General features: G+C 42.8%; 1 protein-coding gene across 4 annotated transcripts in view; it reads left to right on the top strand.

The window, feature by feature from the left end:
- LOC149262689 (uncharacterized) overlaps positions 1-26099 on the top strand; it is a 141323-nt gene that overhangs the window by 52876 nt on the left and 62348 nt on the right. For all 4 annotated transcript variants that reach the window (XM_089425045.1, XM_089425050.1, XM_089425049.1 and 1 more), the window contains one exon: positions 8500-8743. In XM_089425045.1, coding sequence (XP_089281171.1) covers positions 8500-8743 — 244 coding nt within the window. The remainder of the gene's footprint in view (positions 1-8499; positions 8744-26099) is intronic.

Here is a 26099-nt window from a genome sequence, read left to right on the forward strand (position 1 = left end):
GTATGGAGTGATTTACTTTGTTGAATCTTTGTTCTCATTGGTTAAAATTGCTCTAACCATACACATGTTTTCAAGGGTTTTAGTGTTGGCATATATTTACCATTGTATGTGCTAATAATTTCATCACTGCGTGGGGTGATTCAATCTGATAAGAAACTTGTGGAATAATGTTTTGAATGTTGCTAATGAATCATTTTCCTATTCGGTTATGAGCTACTCTACATATCAATGTTGTGAACATCGACAAGGGTTTGGAAAACCAAAAAATTGTAAAAATTGAGAAAATATTGGTAAAAATTGGCAAACATCGGCAAAATCAAGATACCATCAAAATATCGGTAAAAATCGGCAAACATTGGCTAGGCCAAAAAATCGTGATTTTGTGTAGTATCCCTAAGGAAATTTTACAGTAAATATTCAAAGCATTCATAGACATAAACACAGAAAATTACTCAAACATTAGAACACCAATTTAGAGCCAAAAACTGTGTTGCTGAGCCATTTTATTGACAAATCATGAAGTACAATAGGTACTTGGAAAGTATGCACCTGGGCTTGCCAAGGGCAAGCTAGCTAAACCCAAGTGATGACTGTGAGATCTCCTCCAATTTGTGCTAGCTAGTTCTCCTTGGCTTTTTGTTGAAATGCCCAGCAAATGAGTTGTTGGCTGGGTAGAATGGCTATTAGGGCCTCCTTCGGTGCTCAGAAAATTCTGGGAAATTAACCCAAATACCCATAATAACCCATGAAGGAATTGGCCGATGGTTGACCTTGGAATTTCGCACCTATTTTCCTCAATGGCTCTGCTGCTTAGTAATTTGACTCACTTGTAAATCCTGTTGCAAAAAGCCCCCAAAATAGCTGCAATCTTCTCCTCAATACTTCCCCAGATTCCTCGTCAAGTTTCAGCCCCAAACTCAACTCACTCCTCAACCTCCAAGCATGCCTCCTCTAAGAACTGCACAATCCCTACACTACTGCCACTGCTACTGAACCTCTCCACAAACTCGCACTCCCTACTGCTGGTACAAATTGGAATAGATGGGACTCCCTCCTTGGGCTGGCACTGGAAGTCCAATGAAGCAAGGGTTGAGATTTCTGCTCGGAAACACTCGTGTGCTAAACAACACTTGTAGACTTGGCTTCAACTCAAGCGTGCTATGTCAAAGACAATTTCTCAAAGATGAATTAATGACCCAAATAAGTGCCTCTTGCTCCTTTTGTCCAAAAGCCTCCAAAATGCCCATGTGGGCGCAACTCGACTTTCCCCTACCAACTTCGCTCCAATGGGTGTGTGTTTCCCTTGTGGGTCGCATTTCTCTATGGTGGTCCCCCACGTTCCACTAGAGGCTCGATTTTCCTCCTCCATCTCTAATGTTTGGGCTCACTTTTGACCAAAAATACATGTGGGGCCTCTAAACCCACACTTCGTAAATGCTAATGCGAATATATTCAAAACTAGGAAAAATTGATATTTCACTTAGCAATGTTGCCAAGTGGGAATATCACAGTCATCCCCGCCAAGGCATTGCTTCTCCTCAAGCAACTGTAATGAAGGATGCTGAAGTATCTACTCCCCCTCCCTAGTGGCATCCTCATCCAGTAGGTTCTTCCATCTGATCAAAAACTGCTTGATGACCCTGTTTTGCAAGTGCCTCTCATTGGTGTCCAAAATAAATCCTGGCTCCAGAACTAAGTGCCCCTCATCATCCATAGGTGGTAGTTCTTTAGCTATTGTCACTTGCTGTCCCAATGCCTTTGTCAGACAAGACACATGGAAAATGTTATGTACTCGGCTCCCCGGGGGTAGCTCCAGCTCATACGCTACCTCCCCAACTCTTTTGGTGACTTTGTACGACCCATAGAAGCGAGGCTTGAGCTTCTTCTGTAGCCGCTGTCACCTGCTGTCCCAGTGCCTTTTTTAGGCAAGACACATGGAAAATGTTATGTACTCGGCTTCCCAGGGGTAGCTCTATCTCATACACTACCTCCCCAACTCTTTTGGTGACTTTGTACGACCCATAGAAGCGAGGCTTGAGCTTCTCATCCCCCTTCTGCTTGAGTGATGACTGCCTGTATGGTTGGAGCCTCAAGAAGACTAAGTCCCCATTGTCAAATTGCCTCTGTACTCGACCCCTGTCTACGTAGACTTTTTGCTGGTTTTACACAGTCTGCAAGTTATCCTTGAGAGCCCTCAAGATATCTTGGCTCTCCTGTATCTAATCCTTGGCCTTGGGGGCCTTTCTATCTCCAAACATCATGTCAGTAAAATATAATGCATCGTAACCATACAAGGCTCTGAATGGGGACATACCTATGGACATGTGGTACGTGGTGTTATAGTAGTACTCGCCCAAGTGCAACCACCATATCCATGCATGTTGTTGTCTCGTCACGTAGTTACGCAAGTAACCCTCTAGCCATTTGTTGACAATCTTCGTCTGCCCATCTGTTTGGTGGTGATAACTGGTGCTCAGAGTGAGCTCTGTGCCCACAAGTCAAAATAACTCCTGCTAAAATCCTTCCATGAACTTTCTGCCCCAATCACTGACTATGGTCTTCGGAAGACCATGAAGTCGAAATACCTCTCTGAAAAATAATTCGGCCACCTGTGAGGCCGAGGATTGGGCTGAGATGGAGAAAAAGTGTGCAAACTTTGTCAATCGGTCCACCAACACGTATATGCAGTCCTTGCCTTGAGCTATGGGTAACTCTATGATAAAGTTCATCAATATTCTCTCCCACTTCTCCTCAAGAATAGGAAGAGGTTGTAGTATCCTAGCAGGGTGTGTCTTCTCACCCTTGTTCCTTTGGCATGTGTCATACTCCCAAACATGCCTCAAAACATCATCCTTGAGGCCCTTCTAGGAAAAGCGCTCTCTGATGGTCCTGTAAGTCTTGGTAAACCCCTGATGCCCTGATAATGGTGAGTCATGAGCTGCCTGCAGGATCTTCTCCCTCAACTAGGAGCTGGGTACCAAATAAATTTGGTTACGAAAGCAGATCACCTTGTTCATAACCCGGTACTGGTCATCCACCACTGCACCGTTAAGGACGTCACATGCAAAACAGTCCTTGGAGTACTCTACCAAAAACTGTGCCTGCCAATCCTGTGTAATGCTCATCAATGAAAGGGTAGCTGGTCTCTTGGACAGCGCATCAACTACCACGTTGTGGTTCCCTTTGACATCCTCAATGTCAAATTCGTATGCTTAGAGCTTGCTCACCCACTTATGCTGTCTCTCTTGCAACTGCTTCTGCTCCAAGAAGAATCTGAGATTATTATGCTCTGTCTTGACCCTGAACCTGTTCCTGACCAAATACTGCCTGAACTTCGCTAGCGCATGCATGATGGCTAGCATCTCTTTATCGTAGATGGAGTATAGTCTCTCGTGGGGCAGTAGCTTCCGACTCTCGAAAGCTATCAGGTGTCCCCCCTGCATCAAAACTGCTCCTACACCCTTGCATGATGCATCACACTCAAGCACAAAGGGTTGTGCGAAATCAGGGAGTGCCAACACTGCTTAGCTGCTCATGACTTGTTTGAGGCACTGAAAAGTCTCTCGCGCCCCATCTATCCACTCAAACGCCCCCTGCTTCGTCAAATCAGTGAGGGGAGCGGCTATCTGCAAGAAGCCCTTCACGAACTTTCGATAGTAGGTGAAAATGCCCACAAAACCCCTCAACTTTGTTACATTTCGGGGCTCTGGCCAATCCCGGATGGCTTTGATCTTCTCCTCATGAACTCTCACGCCATCCTCCCCAATAATGTGCCCTAGATAGAGCATCTCTGTCAAACTAAATTCGCACTTGGACAACTTAGCGTAGAACTGTTGTTCCTCTAGAATGCGCAACATTGTCTCAACATGTTGCAAGTGCTCCTCCCAGGTTCGGCTGTAGATCAGTATGTCATCGAAGAACACCAACACGAACTTCCTCAACTGCCCATGAAATACGTGGTTCATGCATGACTAGAAGGTGGCTGGTGCATTGGTCAGCGCTTAAGGGCATAACCAAAAACTCAAAGTACCCATAGTGGCACATGAAAGCTATCTTAGGGACATCCTGGCCCCTCACCCTGATCTGGTGGTACCCCGAGCGCAAGTCAATCGTCGAAAAGAACTTAGCGCCCCTTAGCTCATCCATCAACTCATTTATACTTGGGATGGGATAGCGGTTCTTCATGGTTTTCTTGTTGAGGGACCGATAATCTATGCACATGCGTAAGGACCCATCCTTCTTCTTCACCAGAACAATTGATGAAGCAAAAGAACTAGAGCTAGGCCTAATGTTCCCAAGTGCCAACAACTCATGGATGGCCCTCTCAATCTCATCCCTTTATGCCTTGGGATGTCTATATGGGGTAGCGATAATGGCCTATACCCCTAGCTCCAACTCAATGGTATGCCCAAAACCCCGATCAGGAGGTTGCCTGAGCGGTATGTCTCCAAACACCATTGGGTATCTGTCCAGAATAGCCTGTAGGTCTAGGTGTGGTGGCTTGGGTTGACCCCTAGCCTCAAAAATCTTCAATTCCACTACCCACTCAATATCACAATGCCTTATATCTCCCTCCATCCTGTGGGCCGAAACAATATGTGGAGGGTAAGAGTGCATACCCCTCAACAAAACCAATTTGCTATCGGACCCTATGAATTCAATCTCCAACTTCCTCCAATCTGTAGTGACTCGGCCGAGTGAGTAAAGCCATTAGACACGCATCACCATGTTGGTGTCTGGTACATCTACCACAAAAAAGTGGTCTGTCACTAAATAGTTCCCCATGTTGATTGTTAAGGCGAGAACATAGTGAGTGGACTGCATGGCCCTATCTCCTGACACAAGAACCGAAAATCCCTCAAACTCCTCAGTTGTGATGCCCATCCCTTGCACCATCTGTGCATCGATGAAGTTGTGGGTAGCCCCATTGTCCACCAAAACTGAAACACGCTGCCCTTGTACCGTGCTCCTGATCCTCAAGGTCAAAAACTTGGGTACCCCTCGCAAAGATGCAAGGATCCCTCTTGCAGGTGCGAAAGAAGCTCCCCCTGGTGGTGGTGGTCCTCTCTCCACATGTACTGCGCTGATATCCCCACCCACTTCCAGCTCTAGCTCATCCTCCATGTCACTGTTGGAAAAGACTTCAATGTAATGGGCCTTGCCTGCTATACATCTATGGCCTGGTGCCCATGGTTCCTGACATGTGAAACAAAATTTCCTCCTCCAGAGGTCCCTCCTGGTTTCCTCGTCCAACTGTCCTCGCCCTTGGTTGGCTCTCGGTGGTGGAGCCCTCGTGTCTCTTCCCCTTTGCTGGAATCCCTGTCTAAGTGGAAACAATGCTCTAGCCTTGGGTAGGGAATCCTGCAAATCTCGGGCCCTCCCCACTACGTCTTGTAAGCTAGTGGGCCTGTTGGACAGTGGACCTCACTAGTCCCTTCAATGGCTCTGCTAGCCCCTCTATAAACATGAAGAATGAAGACCCTCCTAGCCTCTGACAGATTAGGCACCATCACTGACAACCTCAAAAACTCTGAAATGTAGGTCTTAGCACTTCCCGTCTGTTTGAGCTTTGTCAGCTCCCCAAAATGCTCCTCCGGGTCTCTCCTCTCGAAACGCTCCAACACCCTCCTAGTGAACTCTTCATAGGTTGCCACTTCGGCATGCCCCATCGTGGTTAACCCATGGAACCACTAGTCATGGGCTTCTCCCTCCAAATGTAAAGTGGCAATTTTAATTGCCTCTCCTTTCGTCATCTGATTGAGCTGGAAATAGACATCCAACTTCTCCACCCATGCTCTTGCTAAACTCTTGGAAACCCCATCGAAAGTTGATAGAACAGTCTCCCCATGGTGCGTTGTAGATTAGTGCCATGAATGTAGGTTCCTCCACCTTGTCCCTTCCCCTTGTTATTACCTTTCAACTGACAAAAGTCCCTCAAGGTAATGGCCTCTCTAAAGTTAGGCCCATATGACTGATACTCTATAAAGTAGTCCCCCATGGGCATCTCCTCTTTCCCTTGCGGCCCTCTAGCACTGGATGTTATGAATGTAGGAATGGTTGCCCTGGGTGGTGTGTTGGGAATGAGGGGTGCATTTGGGCCATGACCTCCTTGGTGATGTGAAGTACCAGAGTCCTCACCAATTTGGAATTCCACTTGAATCCCTTTGCCCTTGTTGTTGCTGCAGTTTTGTTGCCTCAGCTCCTAAATACCCCTGGAAAAATCTTATATGACCTTGAGAAGAGACTGGGCAAACTCCTCCTCTTTGCTCCCCCTGTCTCCCACTTTATCTCCCATATTTGGCCTTTCGACCTTTGGTTTAGTGACCTCTGGATCTGGGGTGTTTGTAGCTGTCTCTCTATGCTTTTGTACCTCTGTCTTCTGTAGGTTATGTTTTGTTGGTCTTCTAGTGTCATAGACTAGTGTTGTTCCCCCACAGGTTGAGCCAAGACTATGAGCTCTGATACCCCTGTAGTATTCCTAAGGAAATTTTACAGTAAATAATCAAAGCATGCATAGACATCAACACAGAAAATTACTCAAACATTAGAACACCAATTTAGAGCCAAAAACTGCGCCACTGAGCCATTTTATTAATAAATCATGAAGTACAATAGGTTCTTGGAAAGTATGCACTTGGGTTTGCCCAGGGCAAGCTATTTAAGCCCAAGTGATGAGTGTGAGATCTCCTCCAACCTGTGCTAGCTCGTTCTCCTTGGCTCTGCGTTGAAATGCCCAGAAAATGAGCTACTAGTTGTGTAGAATGGCTGCTAGGGCCTCATCCGGTTCTTAGAAAATTCCGGGTAATTAAGCCCGGGCTCTCCACCAAATACCCAGAATAACCCACGAAGGATTTGGCCGATGGTTGACCTTGGAATTTCGGCCCTATTTTCCTCAATGGATCTGCTGTTGGGTAATTCGACCCACCTGTAAATCCTGCTACAAAAGCCCCCAAAATGGCTGCAATCTTCTCCTCAATACTTCCCTAGACTCCTCAAGTTTCAGCCCCAAACTCAACTCACTCCTCAACCTCCAAGCGCGCCTCCTTCAAGAACTACACAATCCCCGCGCTGATGCTGTTGAACCTCTCCACAAACTCGAACTCCCTACTGCTGAACCTCTCCACAAACTCGAACTCCCTGCTGCTGAACCTCTCCACAAACTCGCACTCCCTGCTGCTGGTATGAACCGCAATAGATGGGACTCCCTCCTTGGGATGGCACTGGAAGTCCACTGAAGCAAGGGTTGAGATTTCCGCTCAGAAGCACTCGTGTACTAAAGAGTTGGGCAAGGTCACCAAGGTGACATTGGGTGGTTTGTCGAATAGTTGTCTCTTGGCTTTCCTGCTGAGGTTAGGACTTTTCCTCCTAAGTTAGAGTTTGAGCATTTGCAAGACAATCTTTTTTGTCAGTTTGTCCCATTTTCAGGTTCACCATACTAACAAAATGTGTCCAAAGGCATTGGCATATTGTCAAGACAATGCTCAAATTCCTATCTATCCTAAATTAGAGTTTGAGCGTTTGCAAGACAATGCTTGTCAGTTTTGTCCCATTTTCAGGTTCACCATACTAGCAAAATGGGTCCAAAGGTATCGGCATATTGTCAAGGAAATGCTCAAATTCCTACCAAACCTGGAGCAAAAGAAATGAGAAAAGTGAACATCATTTACTGCTGAAAAAAAACCCAGCTTGGTGGCAAAAAAAGCAGAGCCCTAGATTGCTTTATAAGCCAAGAAAAATGATAATAGAATGCAGTGTTTAATTACCTCTAGATCGTTCTATGAGTCATGAAAATGATAGTAAGAGGCAAGCAATATGGAGTTCGAAAACCTTGCATAAATTTAGAAAACCCTAGTTAAGAGGATGGAATTTGGAGAAATACTTGGGATGAGAATATCAACACCATAGGCAGATATTGATTCCTGCTGCCATAAAAAAACTTCGATGGTGATGAAAACAATGATTTGACCTTCTTAACACTTGTTATTGATGCTGGTAAGCCCTTTCCCTTCTCATTCTATAACAGCTGCAAAGAAAAATAATCACCCCTGTCAAAAAAAAAAATGCTTTTATGGAAACCTAAATCATGGTGGGCGATTTTTTCTGTCACCATGTGAAAAATCACTGATTTTTGCTGTTTTTTTTTCTAAAAATTGTGATGTCCAAAATTTATGAAAAAAAGTGATTTTTCCTTGACGATTTTTCATCTAGGGTTCGACATCATGATTTTTCGTGATGTTCCAGAAAAATGAGCAATTTTAATAATGGTCTTGACAACCTTCAATCAGATGGTGAAGAGTAGCTTGTTCTCTTCACTCACTAATTGAAGTTTCTGGGTTTATGGTTCTTTCATCGTTGAATCAGACATGGATGCCTTTCTTTAGGGGTTGCTTATGCCAACAACTCGATTTTGCTGTTTTATTCTTTGATTTTGTCTGTTAAATAATAATATGGTAAAAGATAACATCTGTTTATAGCACAGTTATTTGCTTATTATAACAGGTCCATCTTCAACCCTTCTAGTTCTCGGGATTATGAAAGTTTACCATTGTCAACTTCGGTACAGAAGAATGGTGGCTCAATTGAAGTTTCAGAGTGCTCGGACAGCAAACGAGAATCCTCTAAATCTATGGTTGATTGGATAGAACCGGAGCTGTATTCTTACAATCATGAAGTGGTGCAACAGTTGGAACAGAATGATATTCTTGACACTTTCCGTTTGCTGCAAAGGAATCATACTGTTCGGGTATTCCCTATCCATCTTTTAAGTTGGTCTTGTTATGTGCTAACAGTTATGGAAAAAAGACACATTGTTTGTTTGCTCCTATTTATTAACCTCTTTCCAGTAAAATCAGAGTGCGTAAGAACTTTTTATCATTTTCGTTTGTATTTACATTGGTAACTTAGAGCTGGTGTAGGAGAGTATTATTGACTGTTAGAAAGTAAATGCATTCTATATTATATTGTAGAGCAATAGGCTTAAGTCATGAAATAAATCAGAGTCATTGTAACAGGACTTACTGAAACTCATAAATGCATTCTATGTTACATTATAGAGCAGTAGGCTTATATCATGAAATAAAGCAGATTCATCATTATGAGATTCACTGAAACTCGACAGGTTTCAGCGAATCCACACAGATTACTTTTCAAGGAAATCATCCTCTCTCAGCCCAACGGCGAGAGTGAGGGTCAATACAACAACATTCATGGACACGGAGCCATTACAACAATATTTCTCATTATCATGTTGTTAGAAAATCGGAAAGGTAGAAAGATTTTCTTATGTTGATAATTACTTGTGATATTTTTATGTTCTTCTTTTATCTTTGTTTCATCAAGCAATTATCAAAAGCAAAACATGATCGGGGATACCAGATGTAGGTGCACAGCTAGGGCTAAAACCCCTATATAGGGGAAAACCCAGTCAAGAACTCTTCCTTTTGGTAATTCAGATTGAGATGGACCAAGACCCTAGACCAGCAAACTTTCATCCTCCACCAAGTCAGCCTTTCAAGATGATATAGTAGTCTCTTCTTAACCAACAGCTCCAGCCCAACAACAATTCAGAAATTCGACTTCCCAGTTGCAGAATTTCGACCCCCAGCAGTGGAATTTCATTCTCACAGTAACTGCAGAATTTTGGCCCCCTTCTAGCAGCTGCACAGCTTCACATGAGAGAGAGAGAGAGAGAGAGAAAATTTCGAACTTTTATGCTTGAGAGAGACCTTCTACTTCTTCGCTATCCTTCTTCTCCTTCTTCCTTGAAATTTACACTTGTTGTGAGTGAGTGACAAATGCTGTTGAGTTGCTGCCTTTATATAGTGATTTCGCTGCCCAGATTTAGGCTGACTTGTCTAGTTTGAGGCCAACTTGGTGGAGGAGGCCTAAAAGACTTATTTTAAAAGAAAATAAATTTCTTTCTTGACAAATAATTCCCAAGAAGGGTTCTTTACATTATGGCATGGACAAGGACACTTGACACAAACTCTAGAAGCCTACAATGGAGGCTTTGACCTAAAAACAATTGACCCAAGCATGAAACCCATGCTTTAATAAGTCGATTTTAATAATAATAAAATTGCATTTTCTTTCTTTTGACAAATACAATATATTGTGACTTCAATACATCTATGAAGACTGAACCTAGTTACATTCTTCAACATTCCCTCTTAACTAGGGAGGTATTCATAATTACAACCATATAGAGGTACATGGAAGATCTCCAATATGAACTATAAAGAGTTCAGACATACTTAGTGCCACGGATACCTGACCAAGGTTATCTATCAGGGTGGGACTAAGATGGACTCAAGTTTTCAACCACTCTAGGTACCATCAAGCTTACTTACTAACCATCAACCCAGGGTTCTAGGTGCGTATCCAAGGTCAGAGCTCTAAGACCAACACCACCCTCCCTCTTCGGGATTAGGACATCAAACACACATCCTGAGGTCGGCCAGATGTCCTCCCAAGCATCCACCATTAGATGCTTCATCTCTCCCTATCAAACTAGATATTTCATTTATCCATGCTTTTAGAGTGTTCAACCTTTTTATGGAGAGATTCACCTGTACAAACATTAGCCTCAATTGGTAATAAAATTTCAAACATACAAGTAAACACAAACCTTCGGGGTCTTCATTCATTCAGATGCTGCTTATATCAAGTTATCCAAATACATCTTGTTAGAAGCTTTCTTCTACCACTTCTTCAACAACACCAAATATAGCCTCAGTACTTCTCAAGTCTTTTTCTTTAGTTCAAGGTGTTCACTGTCATAATGTGCCCTCCCTCTCATTTGGGGGGATATACCCTTTCTTCTATCCAGGCTTCCTCTCAACTTATAAGGAGATCAATCAATTCCTACTTCTATAATATTGGAGAAGCTTCAATTTTTCATAAATTCATCAAAGGTTATCTTGATCATGCTCATACAGACATCATGTGTACCTACAAAACTTTAATAGCAAGTACAATCAAGCATGAAGTTAACAGTGTCAAAGTTATGTCAATATAATGGAACCATCAACACAATCAAATACTAAACCTAGTTAGTTTCATAATCAACAAGAGACATACTTCTAAACTTCAACTTCTTGCCAGGGTTTTGTTACAAACCCTAGACTACAACATAAAGCAACTTAGAATAGGCTCATTCTATCTATATTATTTTTAGAAATACATGACAGATGCTACTATGATCCATTACAAACCTTAGATTCCATCTTAGAGATACAAAACCATAGATATCAACAATTCAATCAAATAACAATTCTACTATATAATTTAGACTTTACTAGGGTTTGTTGCAAACCCTAGATTTAATCATCATGTCGGAAACAATATTATCTTATCCTAGAATATCAAACTTCTATTAGGCCTTAGTTACAAACCCTAGAATTTACAAACTATGAGCATCAACAATTAGGTTAGCATATATATATATATATATATATATATATATCTAGGATTTCATAATCATGCACAAGCATATTACAACAATATCTACTGGACAAACCCAAGACACAAATATAAACACATCAAAGTTAGACATATAACAATTTTGACTAGGCTAGTGTTTCTATCAGACAGACAAACATACACCTAGGGATTTATCCCTAGGATCTTACTATAGATATTATAAGGGTTTTTCTCATAAACCCTAATTCATCAAACCCTAAAGATCTAGGGATTCATTTAAACACTAATAGCAAACCCTAAAGGACTAAGGTTTCTACTATAACAATAGCAAGATTCTAAACATCAAGAGAATAAGACTTAATTATTAACCCTTAGTAGACTAGGGATTCATAACTATAGACATAGCCTTTGGTTTAGGTTTTTATAGAGAACCTTTTAGGGTTCCATATGAATGAATATAATGAGGGTAGATTCAATGAAATGATTAATCACCCAAACAAGAACCTCTTATGATTCAAAACCCTAGACATAACGATGTTAGTAATGTAGAGCAAAATATAAAAGAAAGAATGACTGTACCTTTATATGAAGATATCTATGTAACAAAGCTTATATGCTAAGACATACCTTGGGTTGTTTCTTAACAAACCTTGTAGGACATCAACACTTGAAGGGTTTCAATAGAACTACTTTCATACTTCAAGTCTATTCTTTTAAGTCTTCTCCATGATCCTTGAGCAATTAGCAAGCTTTCCTAACACAAAAAATATAAAAGGTTATAAGCATATAATTCAAACAAGTCTTGATGTGAGAAACCAAACATGAAAAGATGAAACAAAGAACATAATACTTATCTTTTGGTAATTTGGTGGAGGCTTCCTCTTAATTTAATCTTGAGGAAAACATACAACTAAAAATAAAAGGTGTTCTAACAAGACATGTTAGACCTACAAGTTCTATGTAATGTTCTTGGTCTTGTCTCCAAGGACAAGTGTGACAAAACCCATGTGAGCAAATGTTGATTTGAGGGCTGCTCAACTGCTGCTCTAGAACTGATTTGTGTTGTTCAGAAACTGCGCTGTCTGCTGGAACATAAAGGCTAGAATCACTGCTTCTTGTGCTCAAAAAATTATAAAACTTCAGCTCCCGGATCCTCAACAAAACCCACCAAAACCTAGGAAGGGTTTGGTCTAGTTCAGAGTTTTGAAATTCGACCCCCAAGGAACCCATCCTCTGCTGAAACTGACAAACTCGACCTATTTGAATGACGTTGGGAAAGCTCTCCAAAACTGCCCCAAATCACTGGGATGAGACCCCCTATGAATTTCCTTTCTTCCCAAATGTGATTTTGGTGCTGTGGCTCTCTGCCTCAGGACCCACGTGCTGACCCCCACTTGCTCAATTGTTGCACCCACTTGTTCCAAAACTCCTCCCAAGTGCTGACCTCCTAATGTTGTTCAACTCTCTAGGTTACTTCGGCTAGTGCTGGCCCAATGAAGCTCTGTCCACAACTGCGTGTTCCCTTCTTTGCTGGCCCAGAAGTACACATTGCTAGTTTGTGGCTGAATGTGCTGGCTATGAGTCCTCCCTGGTGCTCCTCAAGGTGCTATGACACTGCCTTCCTAGGGTGGCACTTAGTCCCCTGAAGGTAAGGTTGAATCTCCCGCTTGAGAGATTTGTGGCTAAGTAGCTAGTTGACTCGGCTAAGCAACTCGAGCAAACAATCAAGTGATTTTCGATATGCAAGAACGAATGAATCCCCAAGTGAGGAGCACTTCCTCCTTATGACTTCGTGGGCCTCCCTTTGCCTCATGTGGGCCCCTCCAACAACCATACGATTTCCCTCCAAGGCAATTTGAATTGCCCAATGCGTTTTCCCATGTGGGTGGCCCCCACATTCCACTAACAAATTAATCTAGCCCTCATTTCTCCTAAGTCCTAAGTTGAAACTCGGGTCCTCTTTCTTAATAAAATTTGTACAAAATTGTGGAGAGACAAAACCTGTTACAAATTCATTTGGGAAGGGACATGGTATTCCTCCCCTCCCAAATGTTGCTTTCCCTCAAGCAACTTCAGTGCTGGGTGCTCCAGGATGTGCTCACCCTCCCAGGTGGCATCCTTGTTCGGTAGGTTCTTCCAGCGCACCAAGAACTCCTTGATGGTCGTGCTGCTCATCTTCCTCTCCCGGCTCTCCAAAATGGCCTTAGGCTCCAAAACTAGATGGCCCTCATCATCTAGTGGGGGTAACTCCACTGTTGCTCTCACCTGTTATCCCAACACCTTTTTAAGGCATGAGACATGGAATATGTTAAAATTGGCAACTATGGCCAAACTTCATGTGGGTCACCTTATTCATGGCTGATTATATTTTTCTTGGATTCCTTTCGTCGAGAGGTGTAGGATTGATCTAAAGATCATCCGATTTCGATAAGTATTTATGGAGATATGAATTTATTTGTATTATGGACTAATTGTCAAAGTCGGCCAACAACTTATGTAGGCTCAGAAGCCCAACAGTCCCATTTATTCAACTCGTTTTGCATATAGATACAAGGAGTATTTTCCTCATTTGCACACTTCAATCTCATCACATCTCTCTCCCTCCTGCGCAGAAGGGACTCTTCTCTCACACGTGTGGAAGGAAGGATGTAGATTTTAGGGCTGCAACTGCAGATTGGAAGTTTGACCAGCGTTGACCATCATTCTCTCTCTGGACTGCGCAGTAGGTGAACGTGACTCTCCTTGGAAGGCCACGTTTTTTGGTGAAGGAATCAAGGTGATCTGACGGTTGGTTTGCAAGATATTTACTGCCCTAGTTTAGGTCTGATCTAGGGTTTGTTGCTGTTGATGTAAATAAGATTCTTGTACTATTTCTCTCTGCTGAATTATTGAAGATAAAAGAAGATTTGATCAAAGGGTTTTCCCATATTGGGGTTTGTCCCTGGCTAGCCGCCACATCTTGTGTCTCTTGTCTTGGCTTGTTTTCTGTCGATCGTTTAATGTTCTATCTGCACTTTACTTAATGTACATGTGATTGATAATTTGTGGATAATAATAAGAAAGAAAAGTAAATTTCTCTAAGCATAGAACATACCTAAAACTAACATGGTATCAGAGCTGAGGTGAAGACAAAGCCCGAGCAAAAGCAAGAGCAATCATCGAAGAGAAGATTGGCAAGGCTATCCTAAAAGAACTATGGGGTCCTCAACACTCTTCCTTGCCGAAGACAAGCTCCGTGAGAAGTCTGACTATCATGGATGGAAGATGTCTCTCGATCTGACTTTAGAAGATCAAGGAGTGTTGGATCATGTGAGAGGCAATATTGTTGAACCTCCATCAAATGCACCTGTTGCTGCCAGGAACAAATGGAAATCCGGAGAAGTCAAAGCAAAGAAGACCATCCGGGACTCTATCGGCAAGCGCTTGGTGGCCTATGTTTTTGAGCTGAACACCTCCAAGGAAATCTACGATAGACTGGTGAGTTTATTTAAAGTTAATGATGCAAATCAAGTTCTGTTTCTTAGAAATAAGCTGAAGGAAATTAAGAAGGGCAAAGATGAAAATATGCAAGCATATTTCTTAAGAATCACCGAGATCAAGAACAATCTCATATCTATTGGGGAAGTAATTCCTGACAGGGAAATGGCACTCACAACTCTTGGAGGACTACCATCTGAATGGTATGTATTCAGGACTACTCTCCTCAACAATAATATAATTCCTGGATTTGAGGAATTAATGGCAAGATGCATTCAAGAAGAAGCAAGAATGGAAGAACAGGAAATGCCCACACTTAAAGGTCATCCCGCTGCCTTTTCTTCTCATGCTAAAAGAAGAAGCAATTTCAAAAGGAAGACTGGACCAAAGGGTGGAAAAGGACGATGTTACCATTGCAATAAACCAGGTCATTATGTAAGGGAGTGTCCTGATAAAAGGAACTCACGCCGGGATGATGATCAAAATCCCTCTCAAGGCAATCAAAGAAGTGGCAGGTCAAATGGCCGAGGTAAAAGGAGTGCTAGAAATCAAGGAAGAGGACAACCATTCAATAAGGCAAGAAATTCCAGGTATGAATCTAACACTGTTAACAATAAGCAGGATGAATATTATCTACCAGTTGCTCTATCTACCTCTGCTCCTCCGGACTCGCTGGGAAATTGGCTTATTGATAGTGGTGCCTCAAGGCACTTCACTGGTTACAAAGAAGTTCTCCATAATCTGATAGAGAAAGAAACCAACCCGGAAATTGTCCTTGGAGATAATATGAAATATCCCGTGAAAGGTGTAGGCAATGTCTCTCTTAAATTGAATCAAGGTAATACAATCCACCTACAGGATATATTATATGTACCTGATCTCAAAAAGAACCTGGTGTCCATTTCGGCAATGGAAGACAAAGGCTACAAGGTGGCTTTCAACGATGGCAAGGTACGTGTATGGAAAACAATATTAAAGATGCCTTCACTCTTGGGTTTCGAGTTGATTCACTATATTAGGTCGGAGGAAGTCCGCTAGGTGTCATGTCTTGTGACACATCTCTTCAATCCGAACTATGGCATCGGAGGTTTGCTCACCTTCATTATAAAGCTCTACCTGATGTAAGAAAAATGGTGACCGAGATGCCCGAGTTTAGATTAGAGCAAGAAGGTGTATGTCCCGGATGTGCTGAAGGAAAGCTAAAAAGGGGACCATTCCCCTCAAGCCAAAGCAAGACCTCTGATATATTACAGTTAGTTCACTCAGACATATCTAGTATGATGCCTGTGAACTCCTTGGGAGGATATTCATATTACCTCACTTTTACAGATGACTATTCTCGCAAGACTTGGATATACTTTTTGAAGAACAAGGATGAAGTGTTCTCCTGGTTTCGACACTTCAAAGCCTTGATCGAGAATCAAACTGAAAAGAAGATCAAGATCTTAAGGACTGATAATGGGACTGAATATGAATCTAATGAGTTTCATGACTTTTGTAAAGAGGCCAACATTAAGAGGGAGACTACTACACCATACACTCCTGAACAGAATGGTGTGGCAGAAAGGAAGAACCGTATGATTGTGGAAGTTGTTCGTGCTATGCTCCATTGTCAAAGACTTCCGAAGTTTCTATGGGCCGAAGCTGCAAACACCGTCGTATATGTACAAAACCGATGCCCCCATCAAGCATTGGGTTCCAAGACTCCCAAAGAAATGTTCACTGGTAAGAAACCCGACGTATCTCATTTTAGAATTTTTGGAAGCCCTATATACTTTCATGTGCCGAAAGAGAAAAGGAACAAATTGGGTGCATCTGGAAAGAAAGGAATCTTCGTGGGCTATAGTGAAAATACTAAGGGCTATAGAATCTATGTAGCCGGTCAAAGGGAAGTCGTGATTAGTCATGATGTCACCTTTGACGAAGATATGGCTCTCAGCAAGGTGAACAATCTTCCTACTGTGAGGAGCTCTCAAGACGCTGACACCAGGGAACCGAAAGAAAAAGATGATGAAACAATGCCTGATGTGGAAGAACCCATGGATCCTATTGATCCTCCTCCACCTGAGCCTTCCTCTTCTAGGAAGAGGCCTTCATGGCTTAGGGGGACACTTGATGATGCTGAAGAACATGCTGCACCTCGAGGAACTTTTCGTGAAAGTAAGAAACCAAACAGGTATCAGGGATACCTGACCATCATGAGCACGATCATTCAAAATGAGCCTTCATCATTCTCAGATGTCGTCAAGCATCAAGTATGGAAGGATGCTATGACTGAAGAATATGAGTCTATTATGAAGAATGATGTCTGGGAAGTGGTTCCCAGACCCCTGGATAAGACAATTGTCACTTGTAAATGGCTTTACAAGATAAAGCATGCAGCTGATGAAAGTACGGAAAAGTATAAGGCTCGTTTTGTCGCTTGTGGCTTCTCCCAGAAGGAAGGTATAGACTATGACGAGATATTTGCACCTGTTGCCAGATATACCACCATCTGCTTGATCATAGCCCTTGCGGCTTCACAAGGATGGAACCTACATCAGATGGATGTCAAGACTGCATTCTTGCGTGGTTCGATCAAAGAAGAGGTCTATGTGGAGCAACCCGAAGGATTTGAGATTTATGATTGAAAATCTCATGTGTGTAGGTTGAAGAAGGCCCTCTATGGGCTAAAGCAAGCACCCCGAGCATAGTATGAGAGGATCGATAACTACTTGATGAAGCTAGGATTCACTAGGAGTGAAGCCGATCCTAACATTTACAAGGTTGAAGATGACAAACCTCTCATACTGGTGCTATATGTTGACGACCTCTTTCTAACAGGTGCAGACCCTCTCATTCACAAATGTAAGAGGGAGTTGGCTTCTGAATTTGAAATGAAGGACCTAGGATTGATGCACTATTTCCTAGGACTTGAAGTGTGGCAAAATTCAGGGGAAATTTTCCTATCTCAAGGAAAATATGTGGTGAATATATTGGAAAGATTCGGTATGGTGGACTGCAAGCTCGTAACTACCCTGATGGAGCTTGACTTCAAAAAGTTAAGCGGTAGTGCTGCTAGACCTGTTTTACGAAATGCCACTGAGTATCATCAACTCGTCGGAGCATTAATGTTCTTAGTGAACTCCCGTCCAGATATATGCTTTGCAGTCAACACGTTGAGTCAACGTATGGTTGAACCTCACCACATACATTGGATTGGTGCCAAGAATATGTTGAGATATTTTCGTGGCACAATTACTTATGGGTTAAGATACATTGTCGGAGATGTGAGAATAATTGGATGTACTGATGTTGATTGGGCAGGCAGTGTGGTAGACCGTAAAAGCACTTCCGGATGCTGTTTCTCCTTGGGATCTGCTTCGATATCCTGGATGAGCAGGAAGCAGAAGTCGGTGGCTTTGAGCACCGCTGAGGCAGAGTATATTGCTGCTAGCATGGCCTCCTGTGAGGCAGTCTGGTTGCGAAAGCTCTTCAGTGAGCTGTTTGGATTTACATTGGATACTACCGTGATTCTATGTGACAACCAGAGCGGGATCCGTTTATCAAAAAATCTCGTATTTCATGATCTCTCCAAGCATATCGATATCAGGTACCACTATATTCGAGATATGGTGCAGCGAGGAGCAATAAGGCTCTAACATATCGGTACAGATGAATAGGTCGCCGACATTCTGACAAAGCCCCTAGGAAAGGTCAAATTCATGACTTTCCGAGAACGAATTGGTGTCGTTCAGAGACCCTCTAATGAGGGTCAAGTATGATGAACTGAGCTTTGGGAGTTCTAGGGGCGCGAGGTACTTCTTGGAGCGACACATGACCACAAGGTGACTCACCATCCCCTGTTGGTGCGCTTGGTACAAGGTAAAAGGTTTAGCCTTCTCCTGTGACACCCCGTGGCAACTATGGAGCGGGATGAATAGTTCTCCTGTGGGCCTGGATGATTGTTCTCCATGGCGATTGTGGATAGGATGATTTGCTCTCCTGTGGACAGGATGATTCTCTCTCCTGTGGACAAGATGATTCGCTCTCTTGTGGGACAAGATGATTTGCTCTCTTGTGGGATAGGATGATTCGCTCTCCTGTGGACAACATGATTCGCTCTCTTGTGGGACAGGATGATTCACTCTCCTGTGGACATGATGATTTGTTCTCTTGTCGAGGCATCCTACTCATGCATTTTGAGACTCATGGGAAGTACCTCTCATTTGATCAATGAGCAGGGAAATGAGGATAAGCACCATAGTAGTACCGATGGACGCATCGTTGTATCTACCGTACTCCCTATGCTAGGATGACCTTCATTGATCTGGGATCAATGATACTGGTCTGGGACCAGTGAGAGTGGTACACACTCTGAGACTGACTTCGAGTTAGTGGAGGATGGTATGATACATCCTCGATCATTTCTTCTTCTTCATAATTCGAGCAAAGCAGAGCAGAGCAGAATCGAGCAGAGCAGAGCAAGAAGGGTCACACCATACAGGACAGCTCATTTGATGGATGGATAGCAATGATGGTCCGACAGATTGCAGATGAAGTTCTCCCTAGTTGAGAGGGAGTGTTAAAATTGGCAACTAGGGCCAAACTTCATGTGGGTCACCTTATTCATGGATGATTATATTTTTCTTGGATTTCTCTTGTCGAGAGGTGTAGGATTGATCTAAAGATCATCCGATTCCGATAAGTATTTATGGAGATATGAATTTATTTGTATTATGGACTAATTGTCAAAGTCGGTTAGCAACTTATGTAGGCTTAGAAGCCCAACAGTTGCATCCAGTGTTACTTGGGAGCGGGAGCGGGAGCGACATTTTCAGAAGCTCCCGATTTGGGAGCGAATCCCGGAGCGATTTTTTAAAAATATATATATATTTTTATATTTTGTAATTTTTGATACATATATGTCAACAAAAACATGCAGAATAATGAATTAGATATAAAAAACATAAAAAAAACATAGATTGGTCATTGAACCATATCACATCAATCATCTAGAAGTTATAATCTTCATCAACCATGTCCACAAGTTAGTAACATACATATTACAACTGCAACATATTGAGTCTCGTGAATCATGATTCATCAAATTCAATCTTAAAGTTTCAACTTCAAGCTTTCAAAATTGAAAATTCAATATATAACATTTATCATCATTGATCACCAAAATTGTACTTGTAAGCTAAGTTTAACCATTACAAGAAATAATATCTTAAATATTTCTAAGTTCTAACTGTTAACATGAAATGAAATGTTATAAAATGAATTATGAATAATGAAATGAAATGAAACAACTTTAGTCTTTCATGAAGCATCATATTCATAATTCACAATCATTACCAATGAGTTATAATTGCCAACTTCAAACTTCAAACTTTCATTCTCACAGTGATATATTGTTTACAAAAAATATCATTATGATATGAAAGAGTCAAGAGTCAAGGACTCAAGACTCAATAGTTATGAAAACTAATAGAAACTAGAAAAGACAAGTAAATTGTAAATCTACATGTGGCCCTTGCCACGAGAGTCTCCTGTATGAGTAGGTCGTGGTGGTCTTCTAGGAGTCTCCCGCACAGACCGACGACCAGAACTAGAAGGCACATGCCCTCCACGTGAGGGTGTAGATGGAGGTGGCGACAGCAAAGGAACAAGACTCGGAACTCGAGCACTGCTACTGGATGGTGGAGGTGGCATGGCTGTTGCAGCTGCTTCATCTTCATCCCTTATAAGTTCCTCTTCCAGTTCTTCAAGATGTATAGTGCCATCCTCCAAATTGTCATCCTCTGGGTGGTTGTCCCAAATTTTATATGTGGGATCCTCATAAGCCCGATCACAGTAATGACTCAACAACCTCAAGTTGTAGTGCACATAAACCAAGCTTTCTGCCCGGTTTTCATTGAGTTTGTTTCTTTTCACATTATGTATGAAGTTGTAGGTGCTCCAACACTTCTCTACAAAAGAAGTATTTACAACCTATGATAGAACCTTTTTTGCCAATTTTTGCAAAAGTCCCTGGCCGCCATATGTTTCCCACCATGTGAGAGAATCAAATCTATCTCTATCTTCCATTGCATGGAAGGTACCAAACAAACCATTGCCACTGAAGTATCTGCCTATTTCAAGGCGCACAGCTGCACATTCCTCCCTATCAGATATCAACTTTTCTAATGCATTCAAATATCCTCTAGTTACCTCTGCATCTAAATGGGGTTTGGTCCTAATCCCACCCCCTGGTGCAGGTTGGCCCAACCAAGATGTAGAGTAGTATTTTGGCGTAAGGATATACGCCAAGCAATGTAGTGGAATATTAAGTTTATTCCACCGTACACACACACAATCGTGAATCAGTTTGTACAAGTCGGGATCTTTGTTATGAACAATATCTTTTATTTGCCCCAACATGGTATCCATCTGCTCATACACCTCCCCAATCACTGGTTTATCTGTATCTGCAAACTGAATCATGTGATAAATGGGCTTGGTGAAATCCAATACTTGCCTCACTCTTGACCAAAACATACCATCAAGAGTGGCCTCCTCCACCAGTTTAAAACCTCGCCTGTCAGCTGCATTTGTAGCCCTTTCCTTTAATACCTGCTAGTGTGGACTTATACCATGCTAGCCAATGACTCTCTTACCTTCAAAAGGCGCTTGAAGGTGAGGTAATAGCTACCAAATATATTCTTCGCAATCTTCAACAACTCCAATCTTGAGTGATTGCGGAAAAGGCCATGGGTATTGCTATGATTTGTTTAAATTTTATCATTTGTTTGCCTTTCTTGTACAAATCACCAATCCATTTGTGTTGTTCATTTTTGTTCTTAACAACATCATGCATCAAAAGGTTCAATGTGTGAACCAAACACCTAGACCAAAATATGTTGGGGTATTTATCCTCAATAATTGCTCCCGCTGCCTTACAATTAGGAGCATTATCAGTGATGACTTGGATGACATTGTATGGCCCAATACGGTCAATTGTTTCAAGTATTGCTTCTGCAATATTGATGGCGGTCTTGAACTTGTTTGAGTAATCATATGCATTTAGAAAGATGGCACCACTAATAGACACAGCAAGAACAATTACCAATGGCTTGCCTTTTACATTTGTCCATCCATCAGATACAATGGACATCCCATGGTCAGTCCAAGAACTTGTCATTCTATTCAAAGAATGTGATATTTTTTCTTTTTCATGATCAAGTCCAACGGTTCTTGCCTTGTCATACCCAGGGCTCTTGTATCCTTTAGGGGCATCATTTATGGCAGAAACCATTTCGTGCCAATAAGGTGAGCGAAGAACATTGAATGGTATCCCACATGCATAGAGAAACCTGTAAACTTTTGAATCCACATCATTCCTACACCCCTCATCGAGGAAATCTGATATGGTTCTACACCTTAAAGCTGGTGACCCGGTGCCTCCATATCCACTGCCTTGGGAGGATGCTGAAGGAGTTATTTGTGCTTGTGATTGTGAGCTTGGTTCAAAGAAACCCCTTGATTTTTTAGATTTGTATTGGGCTTCCTCCTCTTCCCTTATGTATTTGGCTCTATCTGCTGCTGACACAGCGACACAAGTTTTGATTCCTATTTGTTTATCTCCATCCCATGGCCTTTTCCCTCAGAGGTGTTTTCTGGCACGGGTGTATGAACCTGTGTAATTATTGTTGCAATGGGGGCAATGAAGTTTAGTGGTTCCACCCCCTTTCCTTGCTTCAGGCATGTTAGCATATTTCCACAATGGGGTTTGGTCTTGTTTAGTTTTTTGAGAATCATGTTCACCCTCCTCCAGCTCTTCCTCACCGGGGTTTTCATCAAATCCACTTTCTCTAGCTTCTTCATCCCCCTCTTCATTTTGGCCCCTTTGTTTCCTACTCTCCAGCACCATAATAACCAGAAAAGGGACCAAGAAGAAGAAAATCCTAAGAAATATAACCAGGTCCATGATGTTTGATATTTGTAGGCTTTTGAATCTGCAAAATTTATGGGAATGGGAATGAGTCTTGAGAAAATTAAAAATGTATTTAGTTTTACTATTTATTAATTTAATTTATTTAGATTCATGATTCATTTACTAAATAAGTTATACATTTACTAAATTACTAACTAAACTAAACTAAACTAAATTACTAAGTAACTAAAGCCTAAACTACTAAATTAATAAGTTACTAACCTTGCAGGTTTGCTCCTTGCTCCTCGGCGCTCGCTCCTCGCTCCTCCTCGCTCCTTTGCACAATCTCCTTGGCTCTCCTCAACTCATTCAAGTCACAATGAAATACAAAATGCCCCCCAAGCCCTTATAAAACAAAAAAAAAAAATTAAAATTAATTTTTTTTTGGTGTCCGCTTTTTTTTTTTTCGCCCTTTTCGCTCCCGACGGCGCGCGCGTTGCTCCCGGAGCGAAAATTAAAAGCCTAGGAGCGATCGCTCCCTGATCGCTCTCGGGCTTTAATTTTCGCTTCGGGAGCGACGCTCCCGAAGTCGCTCCCTGTTTTGGCAGGGAGCACAAATTTTTTTATCGGGAGTGCACTCCTGAAATCGCTCCCGAGCTAGTTGGGAGCGATTTCGAGAGCGTGCTCCCGACCCACTCCCGCCCTGGAGCGTGGATTGGGAGCGGGTTTGAAGGGGGGGGGCGCTCCCCCGCAACTCTGGTCGCATCTATTCAACCCCAACGTTTTGCATATAAATACAAGGAGTATTTTCCTCATTTGCACACTTCACTCTCATCACATCTCTCTCTCTCTCCTGCGCAGAAAAGAGTCTCTTCTATCTCCTACGCAGAAAGGACTCTTATCTCACACTTGTGGAAGGAAGGACGCAGATTTTAGGGCTGCAACTGCAGATCAGAAGTTTGACCATTGTTGACCATCACTCTCTGTGTGGACTGCGTAGCAGGTGAACCTGACTCTCCTTGGAAGGCTGCTTTTTTTGGAGAAGGAATCAAGGTGATCTGACGGTCGGTTTGCAAGATATTGACTGCCCTAGTTTAGGGCTGATCTAGGGTTTGCTGCTGCTGATGTAAATCAGATTTTTGTACTATTTCTCTCTGCTGAATTATTGAAGATAAAAGAAGATTTGATCAAAGGGTTCCCCATATTGGGGTTTGTCCCTGGCTAGTCGCCACATCTTGTGTCTCTTGTCTTGGCTTGTTTTCTGTCGATCGTTTAATGTTCTATCCGCGCTTTACTTAATGTACATGTGATTGCTAATCTGTGGATAATAATAAGAAAGAAAAGTAAACTGCTCTAAGCATAGAACATACCTAAAATTAACAGAATATGTTGTGAATCCTTCTCACCGGAGGCAACTCCAGCTCATAGGCCACCTCCCCAACTCACTTGACTACCCTGTATGGCCCATACAAACAGGGCTGTAGCTTCTTGACCCCCTTCTTCTTCAATGTGGACTGCCTGGACGGTTGTAGTCGAATGTACACCAAATCTCCTCCTCGAAATGTCTCTCCGTTCGGTGCCCATCTGCGTATATTTTCTGCTAGTTCTGTGCTGTCACTAAGTTATCCTTAAGAGACTTGAGGATAGCTTGGCTCTCTTGGATCCAATCTTTGGCCTTTGGGGCTCGACTATCTCCAAAAACAGCGTCAGCAAAGGATAATGCATCATAACCATACAAGGCACGGAAAGTAGTCATACCAATGGACATGTGATGGGTGGTGTTGTAGCAATACTCGCCCAAATGCAGCCACCGAATCCAAGCCCTCTACTGCCCAGTCACGTAGTTCGTCAAGTACCCCTCTAGCCACTGATTAACTCGCTCGATCTGGCCATCTATCCGGGGGTGGTAACTTGTGGTAGGGGTGAGCTTGGTACCAACCAACCTGAAAAACTCTTGCTAGAAGCCTCCCATGAACCTGCTATCCCTGTCACTCACAATGTTCTTAGGAAGCCCGTGTAACCAGAAGATCTCCCTAAAGAACAACTTTGCAACCTGTGAAGCTGAATATCTGGTAGGGATGGCGAAAAAGTGGGCATACTTGGTCAACCAGTCAACCACTACATAAATGCAATCCTTGCCCTGCACTGTGGGGAGCCCCATGATGAAGTTTATGGAGATACTCTCCCATTTACCCTCGGGGATGGGGAGCGACTGTAATAATCTTGTAGGATGAATCGACTCCCCTTTGTTCCTCTGACATGCCTCACACTCCTGTACGTGCCTTAGCACGTCCCCTTTGAGACCCTTCCATGTGAAGCACTCTTGACTGCCATGTATGTTTTCCTGAACCCCTGGTGCCCTGACAATGGCGAGCCATGTGCTGCCTGAAGTACTCTCTCCCTCAACTGCAAGTTGAGAATCAAAAATATGTGCCCCTTGTAGTAGATGACCTCGTCCATCACTCGGTAGCGCTTGTTTGCGTGGGTACCCTCCAAAATCTCGCATGCCCTCCTATCCTTAGAATAATCCACCAATAACTGGGCCTTCCAATCATGGCAGATGCTCATGAGTGAGGCCTGTGGGTCTCCTGGATAGGGCATCAGCCAACACGTTGTGTTTCCCCCACACATACTCTATGTCTAAATCATAGGCTTGCACCTTGCTGACCCATCTCTGTTGTCTGTTGTTGAGGCCCTACTGCCCCATGAAGTGACGAAGATTGTTGTGATCAATCTTCACCTCGAACCTGTTACCCACCAAATACTGTCAGAACTTGGTCAAGGCATGCATGATGGCCATCATCTCCTTGGGGTAAGAGCTTCCGACTCTCGAAAGTAATGGGGTACCCATCCTGAGATAGCACTGCTCCAACTCCCTTACCGGATGCATCACACTCCATGGTGAAGGGCTGGGAGAAGTCCAGAAGTGCCAAAACTGGACAACTACTCATCACCTCCTTGAGGCGGTCAAAAAAAGATGTTTGCACCCCATCTGTCCATGTGAAAGCCCCTCTCTTTGTCGAATCTATGAGGGGCGTTGCCTACTGCGAAAATCCCTTGACGAACTTCCAATAATATGTGCAGATGCCCAAGAAGCCCCTCAGTGTTGTCACATCTCTGGGTACTGGCCAATCATGGGTAGCTCGTATTTGCTCCTCATGGACCTTCACCCCATCTGTGCCAATGATATGCCCCAAGTAGAGCATCCATCTTGGTCAGGCCAAACTCACACTTGGACAACTTGGCATAGAACCGTTGTTCCTCCAAAATATGCAGCACCTCCTCCAAGTGTTGGAGATGCTCC

The sequence above is a fragment of the Pinus tabuliformis genome, chromosome 6, assembly GCF_031772625.1.
Source record: "Pinus tabuliformis cultivar Carrire ecotype Pingquan chromosome 6, CPIR1, whole genome shotgun sequence".
Lineage (NCBI taxonomy): Eukaryota > Viridiplantae > Streptophyta > Pinopsida > Pinales > Pinaceae > Pinus > Pinus tabuliformis.